Here is a 25,753-nt window from a genome sequence, read left to right as displayed (position 1 = left end):
TTTCACAGCACATGTCGCAGTGTCCTGAATACTAAATAACTCATACCCAGCAGTGGCCAATCCAATTCTCTCCATTATCACCCGCCTGGCTTTATCAGTCCACTCTTCCTCCTCTCCCCATGGCCCTGACAAAGTGGAGAGTTCTGATTTGTGAACTGATGTACAGTATATGAGGCAGCCCTAGCACATGTATTATTTCTGGCTAATATAGTCCATCTGGATTAGTATATGATCCTCACCATGGTCAATGGGGTAAGCCTTCAGGCCATCCAGTTCAAACAGTCTGTCTTTGATGGGCACATAGCTGACAAAGTGAAATGCTTCCATGGTCCGCACTGCACTTATGCCATTCTGCTTCTCTGGGAGATGCCTGGGCTCAGGTCTTTATGAGAACAAAAAGTAGAGGAAAAATAAGAACAAGTCAAGTTTCAATAAGAACATAAGCACAGAACTGAGGCACACTACCTGGCATGGCTGTTGTGTGCTTTGGCAAGCTCTGGAGCATTTCCAATGGCATAGCCTTTGCTCTGAAAACAAACACCAAAAAAAAAGTGAATATAAAATAAAAAAAAAATTCAGACTTCAGCTAACTGGTCAGAATTCCTACTTCTTGATATAAAATGAAACCTACTCTATTCTACTTATTTATTTCACTAAAGGTACTAAAATTGCGATCAGGCTGGAATACCACACAGAAAATCACATTCATGATTCGAACTTTTCCAAATTCAAAGTTGCCACATTCAGCTAGTGTGAACCTAGTGCTTTTGGGTGGTAACCAGATTACCTGAGGGAACACAATGCAGTGAGAGAGCATGCAAACTCCACACACATATTAGAGCCAGGAATCAAACTCACAACATTGGAGGTGTGAGACCACATCCTTAAACAGCTCACCACCATGCAGCCTGCTACAATTATACATCAAGTTCAGAGTAAATCAAAGTTGACAGAGGCAGGCAGATGCCCTGTTAAAACATTCAATCCAATGCCTCACTTAATCTGTCTGAGATGATCCTTCAGTGGTTAATAAACGTGGCAGGTTTGAAACCACCGAGCTGTATTCCGGCAGACTAGTAACAGCTTTGAAAAACAACTGGTACGCACCTCTGGACTGAAACCTTTGGTAAAGGCCTTCATACGACTGAGGGTGATCCCCAGCTCCACCCTGCTACAGTTGAGGAGTACGCTAAGTAGGGCATGGGTGGCACAGGAGTTTGGAATCAGCTAAAACACAAAACATGGCAAATAATTGAAGGATGGCAAAATCTTTTTTTTTTTTCTCCCAAATGAGCATTTATACCAAAGGTTGCGGTGTCTTCACCTGGTGAGCAAAGAACATATCATTGACAATCTCGTCGTCAATTACAGACGTCTCATCCACCAGCGTGGAGACCTTGCGCCTGGACCGCCGCTCTTCGATCCATTTGAAGAGGAAGATGAAGCCATACACAGGGCTGTGTGGAAGAGAGCTAAATTAACTGCTACTCTGCAACAGTATCTGTATAAAAAATTTAAGAGCTTCATATGACCATTTTTATGTGGTGTTTCATGTCTGATAATAGTATTTTTATGAATGCTATGTGTTAAGGATTGCATAATTGAAATGTTCTGTCTGTAGTGAATGCTCCTGTGACACAATTTTCATACTGACAAAAATCCATGCCATTGAACATCTGCCATTCGAAATGTCTGTACCGTACCTTTGGCATTTGCTCTGTAAGTCGTAGATCTCCTCCACCTGAACGCCCTTAACTCCTGTAGATGTGAACAGAATTTAATCAACTCCCCAAATAAACCACAACCGACAACTTCTGTCCACAGCATCACTCACCAAAGTCTTCCACCAAAAGCGTGAACAACCCTGAAAGGCAAAGAAACAAAGTAGCTGACAAACTACCACGTCATATGAAAATAATTCAGGAAGCACGCTGAGCACCTTCAGTTTTCACGAGTTAACCCGCCCTGCGCATGTCTATAAACACAACTCTACTTTCATAAACCAGCGCTCACCCGGGTCACTCTCCAGCTCCAGCCAGCCCTTATTCATCTTGGATGAAAGGTTAGGTCCAGTCCATCTCCAGGTGGGGCGGTGGCAGGGCCCGGGCCGACGCTTACTGGACAACACACAGAAACAAACACAAAAGAAACACGGAGGCGGCGGCCACTACATTATACGTCATCAAGAGGCGACTTCCGGTTCCCGGTAGCGGATGGACGATGAAAGTGAATGACTTACAGTCAAAATTTCGTTCTGTGAAACCGAAATTGTACTAGTATTAATAAAACAGTTATTCACGCAGACATAATTCATCTTTGTACCTGTCTTGAGCTGTAAAAATCTACACGTACGCGTTCCATATAATATCGCAATACCTTAAACACAGAATTATTGTTGCATATTTATTAATATAGTTGTCGATGTATTTCTTTTTAAGCGCTTTAATACATTTTATGCTTATATTGTGTGACATAAGTCTTTGTTTAACATTGAGTTTTTGTTTAACATTTACGAATTAGCATTCTATGCAATGTTCCGAAGAAAGACATATTAACAATAAAATATAACTGTTTTGCAGTGTCTCACGTTAAGGTTCCGTCCTATAGCTCGGAACCATATAGCCGGAACCCATGTTGACCGCCGCGGTGCCCTGTGGGGAATCCACTGAGCGTTGCTCCTGGAAAAAACTGAGGGAAATTAAAGAATCCCGTCTTTATTAAAAATTGATTAATCATCGGCGTCGTACTACCATCTTCTCCGAACGGGTATATAAAAGGTAGGATCCAGCATATCGCGGCGTGTGACGCCACTAACTACGGAGGCGCGGCTGCTTCCCAGCCGCTAATACAACAATAGAGCGAGCGCTAGCAACGTGCTACGTCGCTGATGTGCAGGTAGCGGTGCGCCGCAAACCCACCTGTTTAAACCGACCGCTTATGAAAGGGCTGTATCGCAGGGTGGTGTGTTTTAGCATTAACCGCAGCTCCTCGTCACCCCGAGGTGCTCTGTCCCCTCTCCTTCAGCAGCAGAGGCGAGCAGGGGTTGGCCTGGTCCAAACACACAAGATGCGTATCACTTAAAAAATATTTTAAAAAAACAACTTACTGTTGATAAAATTTCCGAAATTTATTGTGTGTTTTACTCCAGGTCTGGGTTATATATTCAGACTCCAAAATCAGTATCGTGAACTGACATCAGCATGCTCATCCACTTGGATATTTGTGTATGTATATTTCAGATATACAAAGTTTCTCTTATGTGCATTAATTTCTGCAATGTATTTTTTAGAGGTTGAGATCACATTTTGTAAAATGTATACTACTTGCAAGGGCTTTAGTTTAGTTTAGTGTTGGTGATGCAAACTCTAGATTGTCCCGAGGTGTAGTCAGAAATGACGGGTGATGTTGCTTGAATGTAGTGATATTTTAGTGCGGGGAACACTCCTGACTGGGGAATGGAAGAATTCCCTCTGAACCGAAAGGCCTGATGTCACAGACGATCATTCGCACGCATTTCTCTCTGTGAAATAACTGCAATGTGTGGCATGCATGAATGTTTAATGAGAGGTTGTGCAGGAATTGGTGAATATTTAATGATGGGTGTTCATTTATTATGGAAACCCCTCCACCTCATCTGTTATATTCCGTTTCGTCAGGAGAATTGAATACATCACACTAGTTTTTGATGATTTCAATATTTGTGTGTGTGGTAATGTTCAGTCATGAAAACAGGTTAGATCATTTTCTTTGCATATGCAGCATGTTTGTGTGTGTAATGAAGAGGATTCTAGCGTTAGTGCCCTTGTAGGATAACTATTATTGTAATATGAGAATTAGCAGATGAGCACAATTTGAATTAATGCCTCGGAGTTTAGTGTACAAGACATTTAGAAGACTGAACTGAATTGATGGAACACAGTTGTCCTTGTTTGAACAATATTTGAATGAAAGTATCAACCCTGTTTCTTCAGTTTGGTCACATCAAATTGGTCACATGGACACACCAACAAAGCATAGCTGTGAATTTGCCTGCTTTATCAAATACATACTCTGTTCATTTGTAAACCCAACAGTGTCAGTGTCTGGCCAAGCAAGGGTGGATTTCACCAAGCAAGGTGAAATCCACACATGCCAGGCATTCAGTGATCACGAGGTGAATGCGCTGTAGTGGGTGCCCTTCTGAACTCCTGATTCCGTATGGTGCTGTTGCAGGTGCCTCATGTGAGCATGTACAAGTAATGCCCTCTGGAACCTGTGGGACGCCATGTCTGAAGAGGCGACCTCGGGGAGTGACCTGGAGCCTGATCGCAACAGCGAGGAGGAAGACATGGAAGAGGAGGAGGAGGAGATGGATGAGGAAGGTTACGAGAATGATGACGACGATGATGAAGATGGTGAGTAGTCAATCCAGACTTTCTGTATGAATGAGGATGTAGTGACTGTAGTGTTTTAGTAGTGTATTTAGAAGAAAATAGATTTTGTTGTTGATTAACAATGCTGGAGTCGGCCATGGCTGTGAGCAAAACAGGGGCATTGTGTTGAGAGACTAGATCTTCCATGATATGATGTTTAGGGCAGTGTAACACATACATTTTTAAAAATGTCAGTCGCATTGTATTGTTATTAACTTGTAGTGCTTGTAATCCTTCAGAACGACCTGGCAGTCATAAGGATACCCAGCATGGGACACAAGAAAGTCCCTCACCTACCTCACCTAAAGGAGGGTCCTACTCCAGCCCTCCATCTAGATCCCCCTCTGGGTTTACTTCCCACCCCTCATCCCGCTCTGTATCCAGGCCTTCATCCAGACAGGCCTCCGGTCCGTCTTCTAGACCTCCATCTCAACCCATGTCTGCTACGGATTCCCAGCCCCCCTCTAGTCCAGAAAGCCCAAGCATCTCTGCACGCAGCAACTCCATGAAGAAGAGGACCTCCAAACCTGCCCACATGAGGAGAAACATCAGGTGACACGCGGTTGTCTAACTGGATAATGTACTGTTATTAGTTGTTAGGGATGTCAGCCTTCAAGCTTGCACCACTTATTAATGACCCTAATTACATTTACATTGATTGCATTTAACAAATGGTAGGAAGTGAGTGTCTGCTTACATGAAAGTGCTGAAGCCAACAATGTCTTGAATGTCTTCAGTCATGAATTTTTGCTTCAGCACATATTCATGGAGCATGAGGCATAACCAGCATTAAATTTACATAATGTAAATGTTATCGGCCACTCATTCATGCTGTCTGGGTTCAGGAAGCTGCTGATGGAGCACCAGCTGGAGGCAGTGACTCAGGCAGCCCAGCAGGAGGAGCTGGAAAGGCGGCGCAGGCTGGAGCAGCAGAGAAAGGAGTTCTCCATGGCTCTGGCTGCCGAACTCCCAGCAGGTGGGTCTACACATGAAGAGTTTATTTTGTCTGTTTTCATACCCAAGTTTGATCTAACCTTGCTAATCTGTATGTTTATTTGCTGTCATTCATAATTACACAAACGTTACACTAAATGATATCTTGCAGGCTAACAACTGACTTTCAGTATTTGACCTGTTGACTGTCACAGACTGTCAGAAGACTATCAAAAATAGTCAGAAGACTATTTTCATAGGGTTCTATAATGCTGTTTTCTTACCTTTTTACACTGAATGACCTCTAATGAACTGCACAATTCAATACAGTCAAAATTAGTAGCTAATAAATATACTACTAATTATGATTTAATTGGTAGATTAAACTGAGGATTATTATACTGAATGCTTATTTGACCATTTTAAATTTTTTCACCAGTATTTTTACTTTTATGTTTCAATGTATATAATTACATTTTAAATACTTTTATTATTTGTTATTCATATTTTTAATGAATGCAAACACAAAATCAATCCTTGAATTATAATTGAAATCTCTGGTATTTGATTGCAAAATAAACAGTAAGCTAGGGCTGAGCAAAATGGAGTTGGGGTTAAAGCTGATGTGACTTCCTTCCAGGTGATGACAGACCTAACAGCAGAGATATTCCACCTGCAACATCAATCTCTAAAGGGGAGGTGATCTGTTTGGACAGCAGTGGTGATGAAGCAGACAGTAGGGAATCCCAGTTACCTATTCCACACCAGAAACCCACCCACAGGGATGGTGAGAGTACACCAAACGTAACAGCAATTTCAAACAGTTGGGAGCGAGTAGGGTGGGACAGAAAAACATACTGCTTTATAGGGGGTTTGAAATCAAAAGAACATTCAGCAAATGTGGATTTGTTTTAAATAATCGATTTTTCCATATTTTCACTGCATGACATTGTTTTCAGGAAGTGTTATTAACACAGACATTTCTGAGATGTGTTACCCTCAAAAACAGTGCAAGCTGTTGATAACAAGTTTGAGAACCAGCCACTAACTGAACACGATTTGTGTTTGTGTTGCAGATGTCATTGAGCTGAGCTCAGGCGATGAGGACACACTGAAGATAAGCAGCGAATCGGGCAACGAGGAGGACGATGAGCGCTCTTCTGCCACAGAGGAAAGCAGCGGTGCACACATCAACGATGCCCAAAACCAGCCAGACGCACAGGGCCGTGTGCTTGTTAATATTAACCACCCTATCGAGGAGGCCGACCTATTCCTTGCACCTCAACTAGCCAGGGCTGTGAAACCTCATCAGGTAATAAATTCATGGGAAATGGAGTACATGAAGGGACTCCACACTTGAATATTTCCAGGTACTCTGGAAGATCTGACTAGCTTTTGTTAAGCTTCATGTTAAGGTTATCCATCTCTTATTTGGGTGATATTTTACAAAAACTATTAAACTACTGAAAATCTATTTAACACTTCCTAGAACCATTATAACCACAGGCACAAGTACCCCAGATGACATTCTATGGGCTTATTCAGCAGTATTTGTAAAGGACAGCAGATGGGCCATTCCACGTCAAATAATCCCACTTTCGGGCCTCAGAGTCACAGAGTTGCTGACTTCGGGGCAGTGGTGGCCTAGCAGTTAAGGAAGAGGCCCAGTCATCAGAAGGTTGTCTGTTCAAATCACGATTCACCAAGGTGCCACCGAGCAAAGCACCGTCTCCACACACTGCTCCCCAGGTGCCTGTCATGGCTGCTCACTGCTCACTAAGGTTGATGGGTTAAAAGCGGAGGATGCATTTCATTGTGTGCACCACGTCCTGTGCTGCAGTGTATCACAATGACAATCACTTCACTTTCACTTGGTTTCACAAGTTACTGATGAAATGTCAGTTACAATATTGAGGGAGATTTAAGCAAACAAACGTAATGACTTGGACATATATTTACCTCAAAGCAAGCCCCATGGAAACAGTCTTCATATTGTTTTAAACCTAATGTCCAGCTATATAGAATGAACAAAGAATGTGCCATAAGCATGTAAATAATTACTCTGTAATAACTGTTTTGAAATATTAAACATTCAACAAAAATCAAAGATTTCATTAATAATACATTTTTGACTACATGTCGAATACATTTTGCTGGAATACTTTTACAATTTGATATATAATGGGTATCCTTTCCTTTAAAAATTACATTCATATGTTTATAACTGTAAATGGGCAACATTGTGGTGTTTATTTCTTACATTTCTTTTTTATTTTTCAGCTAATTAAATGCTTTGGTTTCTAATACAACCGCATCAATTAAACACTTCCTTAATGCTTTGTTATTCAGTTATTCTCAAGCCCATTTGGAGCACTGAAAATATGTTTCTCACCACATTTCTCAATTTTCTTTGTGCCTCTCTCAGGTTGGAGGGATCCGTTTTCTGTATGATAACTTGGTTGAGTCTCTGGAACGATATAAGACCAGCGGGGGATTCGGCTGCATCCTGGCTCACAGTATGGGGCTCGGAAAGACTCTGCAGGTCATCTCCTTCATTGACATCCTGCTGCGCCACACTGGCGCTCACACAGTGCTGGCCATCGTTCCTGTGAGTACACGTGTTTCTGTGTGTCTGTCTGTGTGTGTCAGATGATCCAATGGTGCCTTATCAATGTTGCTCTCCACCCTCCCATCTTTTTGCTCTGCAGGTGAACACACTGCAGAACTGGTTGGCTGAGTTTAACCTCTGGCTTCCATCACCAGAGAGCCTCCCCCCTGACATTGACCCCAGCTACGTGACCCCTCGCAACTTCAAAGTGCACATCCTCAACGACGAGCACAAGTGTGTCAGACAAGAAAATATTCATGTTAATAAAGCAACAGTATTTACATAAACACAGCAAGCTAAAGATAAAATGTGAATTAATTAAAAGCATGATGAACTTGTTTTTATATTGTTATTGGTCTTCCCCTCATCCCAGGACGACAGCGGCGAGAGCAAAGGTGGTGGAAGACTGGTCAAGTGATGGTGGGGTGTTGCTGATGGGATATGAGATGTACCGCCAACTGTCTCTAAAGAAGAGTTTTGTGGCGGGACGCAAGAGGAAGTCCAAAAAGCCTGTTGGGCCAGTCATTATTGACCTGGATGAAGAGGATAGGCAGCAGGAACTTCTCAAAGGTCAGAGATGTCACCACATTTCATTATCGTATTTTCAGTAAGGCCTTGAAGGTATATTGCAGTCATATGAATATGGGCAATGTCCATATTCATAAGACTGCAACATACCATCAAGGTCGATTAGCCATTTGGGTTTCATTTTAAAATGTGTTTGACTCATTATGGAGCAATTGAGTCAAATACAAAAATTGTACCTGTTGTGATTTTCTCATAACAAATAACTCATAACTATCAGTTGTCTTAACATTGTGCATAGATAAATATTGATTTTCAGATACTAATCAACACTAAAATTTTGTATTGATTTCGATGTCAATTAGCACTGGTATGGATACTTAAATTCCAGTTTTGCATCTGCCGGTTCACGGAAATCTCCGGCAGACCACATTTGTCAACAGGCACCGCAGCAGGCTTCCCCTCCCGCGGACACCTGGAGGACCAAATTGCTAGAAATTGTAAAAAGCAAGAGCACTGTCTGGAGGTTTTTCGCATATCAACCAAATGAATGGGGGGAAATCAAAAGATGTGGACAAGACCATTTGCATAAAATGCTTCATAGTAGCGTTTCTACCTCCATGTTGATGTATTTTTCATTTCTGCGGCATGAGTAATGAGGAGTGCTTTTTTAATTTGGCTCAAAAACATTAAATATGTATATACCGACATACCGTTTTTTTCCATTTATTCATTCGTTTTAATGTATTTATCAATTTATCTATTTATTTATTTATTCATTTGTGTATTGTGTGTGTTCTGACTCTTATTTAAAAATATCATTTAAAAGTTTTATGTATGTTTTTCTCTCCTTGCAGTATTGAAAATAATATAGAGTACCATCCTTAGCATGGGTTTTGGAGTTTGAAGTATACATTTACAGCATTTATCAGACGCCCTTATCCAGAGCGACTTACAATCAGTAGTTACAGGGACAGTCCCACTGGAGCAACTTAGGGTTAAGTGTCTTGCTCAGGGACACAATGGTAGTAAGTGGGATTTGAACCTGGGTCTTCTGGTTCATAGATGAGTGTGTTACCCCTAGGCTACTACCACCCAGGTATAGTGACAAGCCTAGTGGTCACTTTTTTCAACTTTTCATACACAGCTATTGAGAAGGCTTTGGCCCGACCCGGCCCTGACGTAGTGATCTGTGATGAAGGCCACCGCATCAAGAACTGCCATGCCAGCACCTCCCAGGCCCTGAAGAACATCAGATCCCGCAGGCGTGTGGTGCTGACAGGCTACCCTCTCCAGAATAACCTGATCGAGTACTGGTGCATGGTGGACTTTGTACGGCCGGACTTCCTGGGCACGCGGCAGGAGTTCAGCAACATGTTCGAGCGGCCCATTCTGAATGGACAGTGTCTGGACAGCACACCACATGACGTCCGGCTCATGCGCTACCGGAGCCATGTGCTGCACAGCCTGCTGGAGGGGTTTGTTCAGAGGTGTGTTTGCAAACCATTAACATTTGAAACAGTGAGCACATCACCACTGGAGAATTCTGACAATGGGTAACAGTTTCCATAGAATGAAGAGATTATTGGTGGATATTTCATTTGTGTCCAGAACTAGTTTAGGCAAACTCTTAAAAGCATATTTTCTGCTTAATACAATAGTAGACTTTCAACTATGGAGGCTATGAAACCTCCACAAAAAAGCTGATTGGGTCTGATCCAGCAGAGGCATTTGCCTTGAAGGCCTCTTTCTTCAGCTTGATGCCTTCTAATCACAGGTTTTAAGGGGCCACATCTGTAATTTATACCTTGATGCATTTGTAAGTAGGAGTTGAACTCATCTTGTACAGTGGGCTGTGCCAATTGTTCCCTCAGTTTGCTTTGCAAGGGTGCTTGAGAGGAGATTGTTTGATTGTTCCTCTTGAATCAGAGGCTCAAAAATCAATTCTGCTGTTGTCCTGACTGTAGAGCAACTCTCTTCCCCCCCTGGTTAGTCTTTGTCCCTATTTCCAAAATTAGGTTTCTTGTCCGGGATACTGGTGGAGCTTGTCTACTTTACATGATGAGGAGCTTAGTAATTCAGGGAAACATTGGATTTGAGAACTTGTTCCAGCCATCTGAGGCTGTTTTGGCATGTGATAAGGATTCCCCCCAAAAGGTTGCCTTGGTGACATTTTAATTCCCGTCTCAGGGCCCAGGAACTGCTGGAGAGATGATATGTTCTGGTTCAAGTGTGAGTAAAGGGATGCGTGGTTTAGTCCCGCCCTCAACTGGAAGAACTGCCTGGTGGAAGCTGACTGACCACACAGCAGTAATATGAAGAGTACTGATCTGACTGTTGTTTATATATTCCAGACGAGGTCACAACGTGTTACGGACCCAGCTTCCTTCTAAGGAAGAGCACGTAATCCTGGTACGACTGTCACCTTTGCAGAGGGCGCTCTACACAGAGTTCATGCAACGCTTCAGGGAGGCTGGAAACAGTGGCTGGCTGAGCCTCAACCCCCTCAAAGCCTTCTGTGTATGCTGCAAGGTGAGAAGCAGACATGGAGATTATAATACTTGAGTGGAAGAAAGAAAGTAAAACAATTTTGAGCTGTTGATGTGAGTCATTTAAAATTTAAATTGGTTTGATTTAACTGAAACTGATTGTTTCATAATGTGACTTAAAGGTCCTTTATTATGAATTTTTCTTGGTGGTCCCCTAATACTGTGTCTGAAATTCAACCGTGGTGCAGAATTACAGCCACTTTTAGACAGTCACACAATGAGATTTCTCAAGGACGCACCGTTTTTGATCTGTAGCTTTAAATGGCAATGAGGAGGAGAGAGAGACGGGACTAGAAGGAATGTGGCCTATAAAAATGAGGGGGCATTGGCGGAAATTATGTCATCAACACTTCCTTTTTGAGACAATCAGGAAGTCGTGTCACCGTTTTTCCAGAAAAAATAAATGAACCCACTGGTTCTTCAAAGGCTCATGTGAATAATAAAAAAAATACTAAATTTTACAGTAACTGCAGTGCTTCACATGTTTGTAAGGCATGGCAGTCAGTGGAGTTCCTTTTTTAAGGGAGGGGGGTGAAATTTTCTGGACTGACAAAGCATGAGAAAGGGGAGGATATTCGAGATCAGACCTTATAAAGCTGCCGCTCTCTGAACAGTGAAACAGAATGACCAAAGCGCTCTTTACACACATCACAATTTCTAGCCACTGCAGGACTACAGGCTATGGGACCTTTATTTAACATTAATACATGTCGCAAAGTGAAAACGGGACCTTTAAGAACGGGTCTGACCTTGGACATTTGATTTCTATAGATATGGAACCATCCAGATGTTCTGTACGAGGCCTTGCAGAAGGAGAACCTGACCAGTGAGCAGGACCTTGACCTTGATGACCTCAACTCTACCAGCAATACTCGTTGTTCAGCCTCTGGGCTCAAAAGCAAAGCAGGAGACAATAAACCAGTAATTGGTATCAGTCCCCTGCAGGAGAGAACTAACCAGGTCATCACGTATGAATGGGTAAGATCAGATTATTTGGGTTCGGGTTAATTGTGTAAGCTGTAGTTTAAAATGTGTGTTGTTGTTTTTTTTTCCCTTCTGTAATTTCTTCAGGCAAAAGACATCATGGCAAACTACCAGACAGGTGTCCTGGAGAATTCTGCTAAGATGGTGCTGCTGTTTCATTTGATTGACAGGAGTGTGAGCAAAGGAGACAAAATCCTTGTGTTCAGGTATGTATGTGAATACTCAACAGCTAGTATTTTTAACATTGTGGATGATTGAGTGGGAATAAAACCTGGATTTATATAATATTTAGCTGACATACCAGCGAGTTTTGTGTGAGAAGAGGCTTTACATTTTACATGTCACATTTTTTAATTGGCAGATAAATTGTAGATAAAGTTTTTTATCCAGATCAGTAATACAAAAAAACCCCACCAAATTGTCTGGTGATTTAAGCAACCAGTACAGTTTGAATCTGGTGGTGTTAATGTCATGGTGTAGTGATTTTAAACAGTCTGCATGTGTCATTGTGTCCCTGTGTCTACCAGCCAAAGCTTGTCCACTCTCACTGTTATTGAGGACTTCCTGTCCAAGAGGCCGATTCCCATCCACAGAGTCAATCCAGACAGCACCAGTCAGAACTGGGTCCGCAATGTCAACTATTATCGTATGTGACTCCAGTTTCTCATATTTTGACACACAGTTGCATTCTGGGCACCTAGAATTTTAACTATTTGTAAATTTCCCACTTGTGGGACTAAAAAAGGATCATTTTATTTATTTTTTTCTCTTTAACTGTAGGTCACATTTATTTTTAACTCTTGAATTGGATTCTCAAAAATTAAAGGCTTAAATATCATTAAAATGATGATTAATTCTTAAATGGTGTTAAAAATACCGCAGACCCAATAAATGTATTTACTGGTAAAATATGCGTTTTGTATTTTGAAAAGAATAGAATGCCTCTATACACATTTGGCACTATACACATGTACAATGAGATTAAAGCAGCTCCTTCAGTGCAAACATTTATGTACAAAATAGTGCAGAAAATACAAATATACAAATAAACACAATACAAAATGATAAGGGGTAGTAATTACAAGTGAAGTGTCAGCGTTATATACATATGGGAAGAATAAATATCTGAGTATGGTTTTATAAACAGTGTATATTATATATAGTGTGTGTGGGTTACATGTTATTCAACATATTATTGCACATTTGTTTTACATTGTTTGCAAGTGTTCACAGTAATGATGAACATGTGGTTAGTAGTGAGTGTTGGATAGAGAGAAAATGTTATACAGTATACAGATATTGCACAGCTGTAGGGTTGAATGAAGGATGATGTGTTATCAGATTTCGGAATTATCGGAATCACCTATGGAGCTAGACGGCCAAGATAAACTCTGGCCCTTGGACAAATGTAGTTGATGACCCTGAAAGTTGTCTTAAAAAGTTTTAAACCTGCAGAAACCCTGTTAACTGCAATTTTGTCTCGTTACACACAGATGAACACCTCTTTAATCTTCTATAACCAATGCAGACTTTTATATTATGGATGGATGTTTTATCTAGTGCTTTTTACTTCTCTGCAGTTTTCTAAAATTGTTCTCTGTCTCACAGGACTTGATGGCAGCACATCAGCTTCGGAGAGAGAGCGGCTCATCAACCAGTTTAATGATCCAGAGAATGAATCTGCTTGGGTTTTCCTGCTGTCCACTAGGTAGTGCACTCAACATTTCACTATTGGCACATTAGTACATATGTATGTGTACTAACGTGTCTACACCCAGACCTAGAGACCAACCTGGAGTTTTTTTTTTTTTTTTTAATCCCCAGGGCAGGCTGTTTGGGAGTGAACCTTATTGGGGCAAATCGGGTGGTGGTGTTTGATGCCTCCTGGAACCCGTGTCATGATGCCCAGGCTGTGTGCAGGGTGTACCGCTATGGGCAGAGGAAACCCTGCCATATCTATCGCCTGGTCTGTGACTTCACATTGGAAAAGAAGATCTATGACCGGCAGATCTCCAAGCAGGGCATGTCTGGTGAGTGAGAGTGTGTTTAATGTGAGCATTTAGATTTACAGTATTTATCAGAAGCCCTTATCTAGAACAACTTACAATGAGTAGTTACAGGGACAGTGCCCCTGGACACACGCAAGGTTAAGTGTTTTCCTCAGGGACAAAAGGGTAGTAAGTGGTGGTTTGAACTAGGGCTGCACGATTTGGGGAAAAAGACACATTGCAATTATTGAGATCAATATTGCGATTGCGATATGATAAAGGGCACTTGCTTGTATATCAATGAAAAGTCACATACAAATTACTAATAGTGAAATGTTTAATTTCAAAGTGAAACATACAAACTTCTTATAACAACTTGAAATGCCCAGTGCTTTCAAAATACAATATTCTAAAACTTAAATAATCACAAAAAACTCTTTACATTACTGTTGAACGACAAACCCTGGTAAGGCTAAACAACTGTTTTGAATATTTTTGGCCATTATAAAATCCCATATTATAGTTCTTACGTTTAACCAAAATGTTGTTTGGAGGCTGACTTGAACACAGGAATGCACAGCTTCGCTAGCTTAGCCTAGCTTAGCTAAGGTTAAGACTTATAAAACGGGATTTTATAATGGCCAAATATATTCAAAACAATTGTCCAGCCTTACCTATGAAATTTAATACCCCGGGATCTGGTTTGGAGCGTACAGCGGTTTGTACAGCCCCAAGCAGCACAAGAGTGAGGCATTTTTATTCACGTCTCTCCATAGACATGTATATGCTTCATGCCACAGCAGAGCCTATCGCAATATGGCGGCGACGTACGTGTACCCATATGTCTAAGTGAGTCACGAATCTGAGGTCTCCATTGAACTGAATCGAAAGTCATGTGACCAAACACGTCACATTTAAATCGCAGCTTTTTGCGTTCATGTAATTAATCGTGCAGCATTAGTTTGAACCTGTGACTTTGTGGTTCATATGCAAGTGTAGTACCCAACCATTCCATTCAGATATATGTGTTTACATGTTGTTTGTAGATCGTGTGGTGGATGATCTGAACCCTGTGCTCACGTTCACACGACGCGAGGTGGAGTCTCTGTTGCATTTTGTGGAAGAAGAGCCTGATCCCTCCTATACTGATCTGATGCCAAGTGAAGAATTGGAGATAGTCATGAAACAAGCCTGTCAGATGTACCCTCACCTCATTTCCAAGGTAGACAGAAACACAAAACTACACCAACTGTACGGAATCAATATAATTTTATCTGTGCATTGTCACACTCAATCTCGTTGTTTCCTGTTCTTCATGTCTTCCCAGCAACCTTTCCACCATGAGTCTCTTCTGATGGACCGGAAAGATCTAAAGCTGACAAAGGCTGAGAAGAGGGCAGCGAAGAAAAGCTATGAGGATGAGAAGCGGGCCTCTGTGCCCTACTCCCGCCCTTCCTATGCACACTATTATCCTGCCAGTGACCAGAGCCTCACCAACATCCCTGCCTTCAGCCAACGGAACTGGTGTGTATTTCAATTCATTATTCATAATGTTATGGCTGACTAGGATATTTCAATCACAACACAAACCAAACACACTGACCAACCAACTTTAACCCTTTACTTGAAAATATGTATTATATATGCATTATCCAGGGTTTGTAGAGGTGCTTGAAATCCTTGAAAATGCTGATTAAAATGTTTCTAGGTTCTAAAAAGTACTTGAGTTTTGAATAAAGTGCTTCAAAAGTACAAATTGACAACAATTAACCAATCATCTGACTAAATACTTTGCATATAAGAGATAAGATGATCCTTTGGAAAATGTACGTTGTCGTGGCAGAAAGTAGACGGTACAAGATAAGAGCAGCAAAAAATAATAGCATAGAGAATATACCAACTGTAAAATATAAAATGTTCAATATACAAATGAATAGTCTGGGGTAAAAATGTGAGTTTTAAAAAGATCTATATAAACTAGAAACCAAAATTCCAGAGGAAATTTTGATGGGCCTGTCCGGGCGTTTTTTGCAGGAGCGGGCATGACCTCTTGATCTGGTCTCAGCTGTAAAATCAGGCGGTGTTATTAAAGTAGCCGATGGAGCAGGCAGTCACATGAAATTTGGTGATGTTTAGAACATGTTGTAAAGTTAGCATGTTAATGCTAGCATGCTAACATGAAAAATGTCATTTTGTGCCTGGCCGAAGGCCTGACCACTCCGTGTGTGCCTTTCAAGGTCTTGATGTGGCAGCCACAAATGCACGACATGGCCTTTTTTGGTTATTTCCTAATTTTCCAGGTTTTCCTGACCCCAATATATCAGATTGTGTGACTCGACTCCCGTGTCTCAACCTTTTGAAGATTGGTCACAGAGAGCTGAAAAGTTCTTCTTCTGCACAATAGTAAAGCATACTTTTTAAACTTTAAACCCGATTTCTGGGCGGACCGTATGACCTACAAAAACAAACAATGTGTCATTGTGCGGAGAGGTCAGGCCTTCGACCTTTCCGTTGTTTCTGTGCGTTTCGCGGTTTTAGCGTGGCAGCCTTGACTGTACGTCCTTTTTTGCCTGTTTTCCGGGTCTTTCCGGGTTTTCCAAACCCCCTGTGGCGGGACCAACTTGTCCCATATGTCAGATCGTAGGACTCGATTTTCGGGTAGCTTTAACGTTTACCCTCAGGGAGCCAAAAACGTATTCCCAACACAATAGTAACTAGAGATTCCGTACAGTCATCTCACATCTCACTGCTGCTATTGACAATGGCCATGTACAATATCCTGGCAATGTGCAATTACCAATTTACCGCATTTCAGGAACAAGGCACAGAGTGCAACGCCACACATCGTGAATCTCCTACCCGGTGCTGCGCTGTACTCCGATCAGGCCGCCACAATCACTACCAGCGCTACTTTTTAATGAGAATTTTTATACTGCTGCCAGAAAATTACCAAGAAACGTCTTTATGATGTAATCAGTTATACTCGATGTAGAATCGTCCACATCTGCATCACGATGAATTGATTGATTATATTATTAATTTTAACACCCCTAGTAGACACAGTAGACACTAGTATATATATATATATATATATTTGTGATATATATTATGTCTGCAAACATACAATATAAGTTAGTGTACACATGTACAGAGTGAATATATATACACACATTGCACATAAGAAAATAAAAATGGTGTATTGGATATGAGTGGTCAGCTGTTTTAGAGCCTGACAGCAGTTGGCAGAAAAGACCTTCTGAATCTCTCCATCCCACATCATGGGTGCCGCAGGTTGCCACTGAAAGACAACGTTTCGCCCTTCCATTCCAGAGTCAGACTTGAGAAAGCCCTCTGTAATTGAAGGGCGAAATATTGTCAAGGAACCAAAACAAGTCCAGTTGCCATTTGAATAAAATTTTTTTTGAGAACCATGACCTGGATGACTGAGATTCTTCACAGATATTTAACAGATTCATCACAAGTACTGTATTATTAAGTCTAGGGCTGCACGATTTGGGAAAAAAAGACATATTGCAAATATTGAGATCAATATTGCGATATGCAATTGCGATATGATAAAGGGCACTTGCTTGTATATCAATGAAAAGTCACATACAAATTACTAATAGTGAAATGTTTAATTTCAAAGTGAAACATACAAACTACTTATAACAACTTGAAATGCCCAGTGCTAACCCTAACCCAAAATACAATATTCTACCAAATTAAATAATCACAAAAAACTCTTTACATTACTGTCAAACGACAAACCCTGGTAAGGCTAAACAACTGTTTTGATTATATTTGGCCATTATAAAGTCCCGTATTATAGTTCTTACATTTAACCAAAACGTTGTTTGGAGGCTGACTTGAACACAGGGATGCATAGCTTTGCTAGCTTAGCTAAGGTTAAGATTTGTAAATGGAAGTGAATTTCTTTAGGAAACCTTCAAAATTTGAGAAAAGTTAACTAAACAGCTAAGAGCAGCCTAAATAGTTAATGCCTACGTTTAGCCAAAACTTTGTTTGGAGGCTGACTTGAACACAGGGATGCATAGCTTTGCTAGCTATTAGATTAATCATGCAGCACTAATTCAGTCCAAACACAATGACTACTGTGGTTTAATCTGCTCTAATGAAGGTAATACAAATTCTGTATAATTCTGATTAAAATAAGACTAAAATGCTCAGCCTTTTAGTCGACTGGAACTTGATTAGACTAAAATGAGTATGGACACGACTAAGACTAATAAAGACTAAAAAGACAGCTTAATGAAAAGACTAGACTAAAACTAAAATCAAGACAGGCTGCCAAAAACAACTATATTTAACACTGGCATAAATTTACATTGCCATAAATACGTTCATTAGTGATGCACCGATCTGTCAGTACAGATACAATACTAGTCTTCAAAGAATCTTAATGTGCAAAGGAATCTTTTTTTTTTTTTTTTTTTTTTTTTTTTTTTTTTTTTTTTTTTTTTGCGCTGAAGTTTTCTAGTACTTTCACTGGACCTTTCTGGAAGTGTTTTATTAAATTGGTTATGTTTTAATACATAGTGCTTGTTTGAAATTCAAAAATAAAACATCTGTGCAGTATTATTATTTCTTTAGTTTCCTTTGAAGTACAAATGATTGGTGAATTTACATTTACATTTACGGCATTTGGCAGACGCCCTTATCCAGAGCGACTTACAACGTGCTTTCAAGTTACCATCGATGAAGAGATCAATTCCGGTTCACTAGGACCCCAACTATGAATACATCTATTTTATTCACTCTGTTGTAGATTCTGTACACAAGTTCGACAACAAGAAAATTACAATTTAATCTAAATTTTCTTTAAAGAGGAAGGTCTTGAATTTTGCACATCAGCATCAACATGAATGATACATCAACATATGTATGATTTTTATTTTACTCTCATCCACAGAGATGCACTGTGACACCACAATCATGCATTTGGGTTTTGTAATATTAGAGCTACAGTCAAAATAAAAAGCGTCTGCTAAATAAAGTAAAGTAAAGTAAAGTAAAATATGTGGCAAGGGAAGTCCATTGTCAGACTAACCTATTTGGCCCAAAATTTGTGAAGTCATGGTTGGGAGAACGTGTCTGATTATGGTCTCCAGAATCACTGAGAATATAGTTCATATTGGTGAAGCTGAGATGGGTTTCTGGATTACACTGGTCTCCTCTTCACAAGTCCATGTAACTTAGAGCATGAGATGTGAAGACAACAATCTGGAAGGAAAGTAGAAAATAAATGACTGATCAATTAGTGCATAAGAAAGAAATGGGGCTTTATTGTGTGTTGTCTGTTGCTCCTGGATTAGTAGCCTACAGGTAGCAGTTTATACACACACACACACACACACACACACACACACACCAACACCAGAGTAGATGACTCTCAATGGCAGAGAGATGGGCCATTCCATTTCTACCTTCGGATTGTCTCTGACCTTGGTTCTAATGGTTTTCTCCTTCAGGCGGCCCACGGCCAGTTCTGATGAGAAGCCAGTGGCGAGTGTGCGGCCCGTCCAGTCCACCCCCATTCCAATGATGCCCAGGCAGGTACCAGTGGGCCTAGCTGGCTCCAGTTCAGGGGTCAGCTTTCCTGTAAACTACTTACAGAAGGCCGGTGTGTATGTCCAGAGGGTCGTCACCACTACAGGTAGGAGCTCTGATACCGATGGCTGTCTACTGTTACCGATTTTTACAGGGAAGAGAAGTGATTAAATGGAGCTCTCAAATTTATTCTTTTATTATTATTATTTTTCTATTATTTTCTATTATTTTGTTGATTATTTTAAATCTGCCATTCTATTTTATTTTTTCTTGTTCTTTGCTTTAACCAGTTTGCTTATACAACATTTAACAAATACACATTGTTTAGGACCATTATTCCGTTATTTTCTTTATTCTTCAGCCCTACCACTCCAGAAGAATATGTTAGCTGTGAATCAGTTTATTATTTAGTGTTTCCTTTGCCCATTAGATATTGTGATCCCAGGGTCCAACAGTACAACAGATGTGCCTTCAAGGATTGGTGCAGGAGAGAGCATCCACGTCATCAAAGGGTCTAAAGGTACAAACACAGATTAACAGTATGCATGTACTGCCTTCATCTGCCTTCAGGCATTTTTCAGTAAACGTGCACCTTGTATGATACTCATTTCTGTCAGTATCGGTAGCAGTGGTGGCCTAGCGTGTAAGGAAGTGGACCCGTAATTGGTTCGAATCTCGAGCCGCCAAGGTGCCACTGAGTTTAGCACCATCCCCACACACTGCTCCCCTGGCACCTTTCATGGCTGCCCACTGCTCACTAAGGGTGATGGTTAAAATCAGAGGTCACATTTCGTTGTCACTGTGTGCTGTGCTTCACGATGACTATCACTTTACTTTCATTTGCCGGTGCTTCAGCACACTAATTTTTATGCCTTTTTACATCTCCATGAGATAAAAACTAAGGCTTCTCAGATAATGGCCAGCTTACCAGTGTTGGGCAGGTTACTCTTTCAACAACAATAATTTATTTTTGTATAGCCCAATATCACAAGCAGTATGTCTCAATGGGCTTTAGTCACTATAGCTGATACCCCTCAAATGTGGACACACCTGTCCACACCTGTGTTCTCATATCCTTTTATCAACTCACTTTACATAACTAATGGCACAACAATGTCTTAACAGCTTGTCATTCATTTTGTCCATTAACTTATCATAAGCACAAAACATTTGTGAAAGTGAAGTGATTAGGTAATGTTATTATCTTGAGACCTGACACATCAGCTCCTAAACCGGCTGCACTCCTTGAGGAAGTATTAAGATGCTATCAAAGCCTCAGCATATTATACCATGATGAGCCAAACAGTGGGTGATGGGGCCCTGCCAGCTAATAAGAACACATTTCAGAGAGACCTTGGTCTAATACTGCATGGGGAAAGATCTGTAAAAACATAAAAAGCATGTGAGAGAACGCTAGACTGTGTTTAATCCAATTCCCAATGATACATCATTTTTACTGGACCCCATTCAGATTATTCAAACTATGAAGAGGGTCATCTTCTGCATGCTGTATTGTCTTGTGATGAAGTGCAAGTATTTTGGAGGAGGATGCACAATGTCCTTAGTGAGAACTCTGAGAGCCAAATAGAGTTCTGCCTCCAGTTTCTTATTCTGGGGGACAAATCAGTCTTGATAGTAGGGTGTAAACAGATGAAGGAAGTCTGAGATATTGGTTTTGTATGGCCGTAAATGGGGCAACTATTATTTCATGGTGGAAGTTGTAATTTTTTCTCTCTCCTCTGATGAGAAGAAAATACATGCTCAGGGCGCATATTTAATGGCATTTTGTGTTTAACCAACTTAAATGTTGGTTTTGTTTGTTTTCTTTCTTTTCATCTTACTTAAAAAAATGTAAATCATAAAAATAAATATGCCTGTTTTCGCTCTGAAGGCACTTACATCAGGACCAATGATGGGCGTATCTTTGCCTTCCGGTCCTCTGGAAAGACAAGGCCAGCTGAAGAAGCCATCAACATGCGCAGAGGTATTTGCAGTGTCTTAAATGATGCATGCTGGGAAATGATCCATAACTGTTCTCGTGATGTATGAGTGCCTGCTAAACAAACCTCTAAACAATAAACTTGTCATGTTTGTAGGCTTTAAAAAGAAACCTTGCATGTTCATTTTCCCATGCCAGATTCCCAGAGTGCTTTGCTTCACCCAGTCAGTAATGGAAGTTCCACCTCACCTGAGATGAAGCAGCCCTCCCCCGATAGCCTGGCACAGCCCTCTCCCCCAGAGAGCCCAGAAATGGCAGAACTTCGGCGGTATGAGACTGCGGGGATAGGAGGGGAGCTTCTGTCATCGGAAGCAGCACCGAGCTCTGCAGAGAGCAGAGCAGCGTTGCAGCTTGACCACACAAACAACTCCTTCAGCCAACTGCAGCACAACAATGGTATCCTCTCCACCGCCTTGGACACACCGGCCTTCTCCACCTCGCTGGATGGTCGTGGGCTCAAGCGGAAGTCCTCACTGTCAGCCTCATCCACATCCTTATCCTCTTTATCTGATATTCACTCTCGTAAGCAGTCGGGGGGCAAGCGGACCCTGGAGGCATCTGTGTTCCCAAGCTTTCCCTTGGGAAGCAGTTTTGGCTTCCCACCCATGGCACTGAACCCCACCCTGCTAGGTACACTGGGCACAATGTCCCACCCCCTGCTGGGCGTGGCTGGAAGTGGGCGACCCAACTTCCTGCAGTCTGGAGCAGGGCAGATGCTTGGGGATCTCCACACTATGTTTCCTTCTTCCTCGTCCTCTTCCTCCTCCGGCCCTGACCTGCTGGGTCTGGGCATCGCTGGAAACATGCCTCCCTCTGCACCCTCCTCTTCATCAGCCAGCTTGAGTTACACCTCCCCTGCGTCCTCCTCCTCGACAACAGCCACCCTTTCATCAGCTTCTCTGTCACCATTCCTGCTGAACCCAGGCATGGCCAGCATGCTGTCCTCTGGCTTCCCACTGTCTTACAGCCAGTCTCTGTTCCCAGCCTCCACCTCCTCCACCACCGTAGGCTCCAGCCCGAGCTTCCTCTCCCACTTCTCCTCCACCACCCCTTCCAGTCTGCTGGGCGCAGCTCTGACCCGACCCGACCCATTGCCACACCACAACCCTCACCCATCAGGAGCTGAGAACGGAGAGAGCAGTTCAGATGATGATGTGATCGAGGTGATGGGACAATGATAAACATTTCAAACAGTCCAAAAGAGAGGAGACAACATAGTTACACACAAACACACATTCTCAACTCTTGACCAGGAGAGCAGGAACGGCCTCCAGGTAGCAGGTTGGAGTGCGGAGTAGAGTGGAGGGTTCAGTTCTTGGGGACCAGTTTGATGAAGTTGCTGTTAGTTTCTGTTAGTTGGGTGTTCTACAGTAACATCTACTTGCCATTTGGGGGTGGGCAGTTGTGTATCTATGTGACCATCTCTGTCCCTTTGTAATCAAAAAATTGAAAATTTTAGGAAATATTATGTAATAGCAACTGTAGCATCACCCGCAAGAAGAAAAGCTCGTATTATCTGTATGTTTTGGATTTATACTTTTTTGTTAATGGATTGATATTAAAAAAGTTCAGTGTCATCGATTACAATTGAAGGGGGGTCTTCTTGATGGGATGTCTATCACAAGTGGTGGGAGGAACATGGCAAGAACAGGACTTAAGATCCTGAAAGAATGTACTTTAACACTAGCCTTTACTGATATTTTGGCGGAGGCACTGATGTCCAGACAATATAATTCGTTTTTTCAGCCTTAACTAAGATGCAGTGCTCTTAGGTTTAGTTTACATTAGTGTAGCGACAAGTTGTTGTGTGATCCAGCGGAGGTCACACTGAATGTCTACACTGTTACAGTTTCTGTTTCATGGGCTTCACAACATCCTCATCCTTTCCAGTGGTTATAATTGTAACTCTGAACTGTACAGAAGTAAACTGTAGTTCACCAATCAGTGATCGTCTGGACATCACACTTCCTCCAGACTCCTCCCACATTCCCAACCACCCAGCACAGCACAGACTCTGTTCGATTTGCTCTTCAATTTGCATTTATATTATTTTCCTACATGTTATTAAAGATGGCAGAGTTGTGCTGAGCGGTTTCTTTTTGTTCAGTGTATGGACATATAGTTATTTATTGATCAAATTGGACCATTCTTGTGCAATTTTATTTTTGTACATTTGATTTTTTTACAAAATATTCTTGTTTGTCTGTAGTTGTCTTAGGCTTGGTTTTAGATGGTGTGATGCCCCCTTGTTGGTCAGTTGTCATTTGGGGGGGTGTGTATAACTGTGCCCAACTGCGGATTTTTAACTTTCAGTAAAGAAACAACAACTCAGTTTCCAGCTGCCAAGTTCAGGACGTTCTGACCAACAACTGTGTGCTCAGAATCATCGAAATAATCCCTGCTAATATAGAGGTAATCCTCCATGAATTCGGGAGCGTGGGAAAGCTTTGTCCAGTCACCACAGGAGAAGTTATGAATGACATTGTATTTATTTCATGTTATTTTAATAAACTGTTCTCCTGCTGTTTAAATACTTTGCTCTGCTATTTATACTTTTCACATCTTAACATATTTCCATTCATTTAAGTTAATCCCTTCAGTAAAAGGTTTTTCTTTAAAAGGCATCAGAAAACACTTATCTAGTGATAAAGGGAAAAAAAAAAAAAAAAACAGGTACAAACAGTTACAATGGCTTACATCTTCTGGATGTGGTGCAATATCAGCAACAATCTTCTCTTGTCCCTCTGATGGACACTACAGCAATATGATCTTTAAATCCAATCCCAAAACTTAAAAAAGCAGAATTGTATGCTTTCATATTTCCTTGGATAAAACAATGGTAAAAATCTGCACATTTTACAATTGAAAAATTACCTTTAGTGTCTCTCTCTTGTTTTTCTACACACTCACACCCAGATTTACATGGTCAACCTGAACTCTGGATACCAGAGAATCTAGGGGTGTTACAAAATATCGATACAGCAATATGTTGCTATATTTTACGTGCCGATATTTTATCGATACAGGGACATCAAATATCAATATTTTGTAAACAAAATATAGAGCAAAACATGTCAGACCGATTACGGAGTCTTGTATATCTGCTGTTTTTGCCTTTTCAGCAAACTGTAGACTCGCACAGTATCACAATATATCGTGTCAGTAGATCCTTGCCAACACATACCTCTAAGAGTACCCGTAAAGGATTATCAGGAAGTGTCACCATATGATACAGCATGACTTCTCCCCCACACCTGGTTAGCACTGCAGACGTTTCTTTGCCACGTAGGCACTGCTGACCTGGCTCATTATCACCAGGGCACTGAAGGCGGGGATGAGTGCCATGAGGTACCATGTGTACGTCGACACAGAGGATGTGAACCAAATGGAGCATGTGCCCAGGAGCAGGCTGCTGCAGGCCAACAAATAAACGGTGAGCCCTGAGGTGGCATGGTAGCGCTTCAGCCTGGACAGGGACCAGCCTTTGGCAAGTTTAATGTAAACAAGGGGCAGACCGGCTACACACTGCACCGCCACGACCAACACGGTGGCGATGCCCACCAGCCCATGCCACGTGGTGAAGTGGGGCTTCTCGTTCAGGTGCTTGTTGAAAGAAATGGCCACCAGGCCCAGACAGGCACAAGTCACAGAGAGGCACTGAAGGGCCCAATGAATGCGACTTCTGGATGCGTGCGTGAGCTTCCAGGCAGGGGAACAGTGTGGAGAGAAAAGCAGGAGAGCCTCAGTCATGAAGAAGAAGGACTGCAGAGAAAACGACAGGGGTGTTAGTGTCCAAAAGAGGCGATATCAAACATGTCAGACAATACAGCTTTGCCCACACTCACTGCTGTCATCAAGAAGGGGTGCCAAGAAAACAAACCTGGAGAGAAACAGAAATAAAAGGAAAGGAGTGAAAATGAAGACGCCATTCTCCATCATACCACTTCCAGCTACAATGCAGGTACCTACTAGAACCGGGCTTCGCCAACACCGCGACAAAAACGCTGAACACCAGAACCAGGAGGTGAGTGAGAAGCCCGCACACGAGCCGAGAAAGAGCCAAGACGCGCGGCTCCGCGGACAGGGACTGCGGCGCCATGGACGGCGAGACTTAACTCGCCAAAATTGTCAGGGAACTTAACTTGAAAGCTGTTGCACTTTGCAGGAAGCCGCCATCTTTCCAG

The 25,753-nt window shown here is 41.7% G+C and overlaps 3 protein-coding genes across 8 annotated transcripts in view; 1 reads left to right on the top strand and 2 right to left on the bottom strand.

Moving 5' to 3' along the window:
• Window positions 1-2,832, bottom strand: part of bap1 (BRCA1 associated deubiquitinase 1) — an 8,802-nt gene extending 5,970 nt beyond the window's left edge. For 2 of the 5 annotated variants that reach the window (XM_028962272.1, XM_028962280.1), the window contains exons 1-8: window positions 2,014-2,189; window positions 1,835-1,864; window positions 1,704-1,758; window positions 1,325-1,457; window positions 1,108-1,227; window positions 466-527; window positions 240-382; window positions 47-125 (exon numbers count right to left, since the gene is read on the bottom strand). In XM_028962272.1, coding sequence (XP_028818105.1) covers window positions 47-125; window positions 240-382; window positions 466-527; window positions 1,108-1,227; window positions 1,325-1,457; window positions 1,704-1,758; window positions 1,835-1,864; window positions 2,014-2,050 — 659 coding nt within the window. In that variant the 5' untranslated portion in view covers window positions 2,051-2,189. Of the gene's footprint in view, window positions 1-46; window positions 126-239; window positions 383-465; window positions 528-1,107; window positions 1,228-1,324; window positions 1,458-1,703; window positions 1,759-1,834; window positions 1,865-2,013; window positions 2,191-2,587 lie in introns of those variants that run through there. The other 3 variants (XM_028962263.1, XM_028962288.1, XM_028962253.1) reach the window with 3 other exon arrangements.
• Window positions 2,635-24,100, top strand: rad54l2 (RAD54 like 2). Of its 2 annotated transcripts, XM_028962239.1 has the most exons (23): window positions 2,642-2,777; window positions 3,149-3,224; window positions 4,213-4,394; window positions 4,652-4,964; window positions 5,258-5,388; window positions 5,986-6,132; window positions 6,422-6,657; window positions 7,771-7,953; window positions 8,054-8,187; window positions 8,327-8,523; window positions 9,626-9,968; window positions 10,833-11,010; window positions 11,799-12,005; window positions 12,099-12,217; window positions 12,539-12,657; window positions 13,620-13,719; window positions 13,836-14,041; window positions 15,046-15,221; window positions 15,327-15,523; window positions 19,492-19,676; window positions 20,001-20,090; window positions 21,462-21,554; window positions 21,708-24,100. In XM_028962239.1, exons 3-23 carry the CDS (start codon window positions 4,265-4,267, stop codon window positions 22,745-22,747), a joined length of 4,524 nt encoding a protein of 1,507 aa, XP_028818072.1. In that variant the 5' UTR covers window positions 2,642-2,777; window positions 3,149-3,224; window positions 4,213-4,264; the 3' UTR covers window positions 22,748-24,100. The 2 variants fall into 2 exon arrangements, with proteins under 2 accessions (XP_028818062.1, XP_028818072.1); XM_028962229.1 differs by lacking the exon at window positions 3,149-3,224 and having other exon boundaries at window positions 2,635-2,777.
• On the bottom strand, window positions 24,043-25,753 carry cyb561d2 (cytochrome b561 family, member D2). The gene is made up of 3 exons (XM_028962338.1): window positions 25,539-25,753; window positions 25,415-25,449; window positions 24,043-25,331 (listed from the first exon to the last, which is right to left on the bottom strand). The coding sequence occupies exons 1-3, from the start codon at window positions 25,666-25,668 to the stop codon at window positions 24,828-24,830; spliced, it is 669 nt and encodes a 222-aa protein (XP_028818171.1). The 5' UTR covers window positions 25,669-25,753; the 3' UTR covers window positions 24,043-24,827.

The sequence above is a fragment of the Denticeps clupeoides genome, chromosome 2, assembly GCF_900700375.1.
Source record: "Denticeps clupeoides chromosome 2, fDenClu1.1, whole genome shotgun sequence".
NCBI classification, from domain to species: Eukaryota; Metazoa; Chordata; class Actinopteri; order Clupeiformes; family Denticipitidae; genus Denticeps; species Denticeps clupeoides.
Note: the sequence above shows the minus strand (reverse complement) of the source record. Positions and strands in the feature narration are given on the sequence as shown.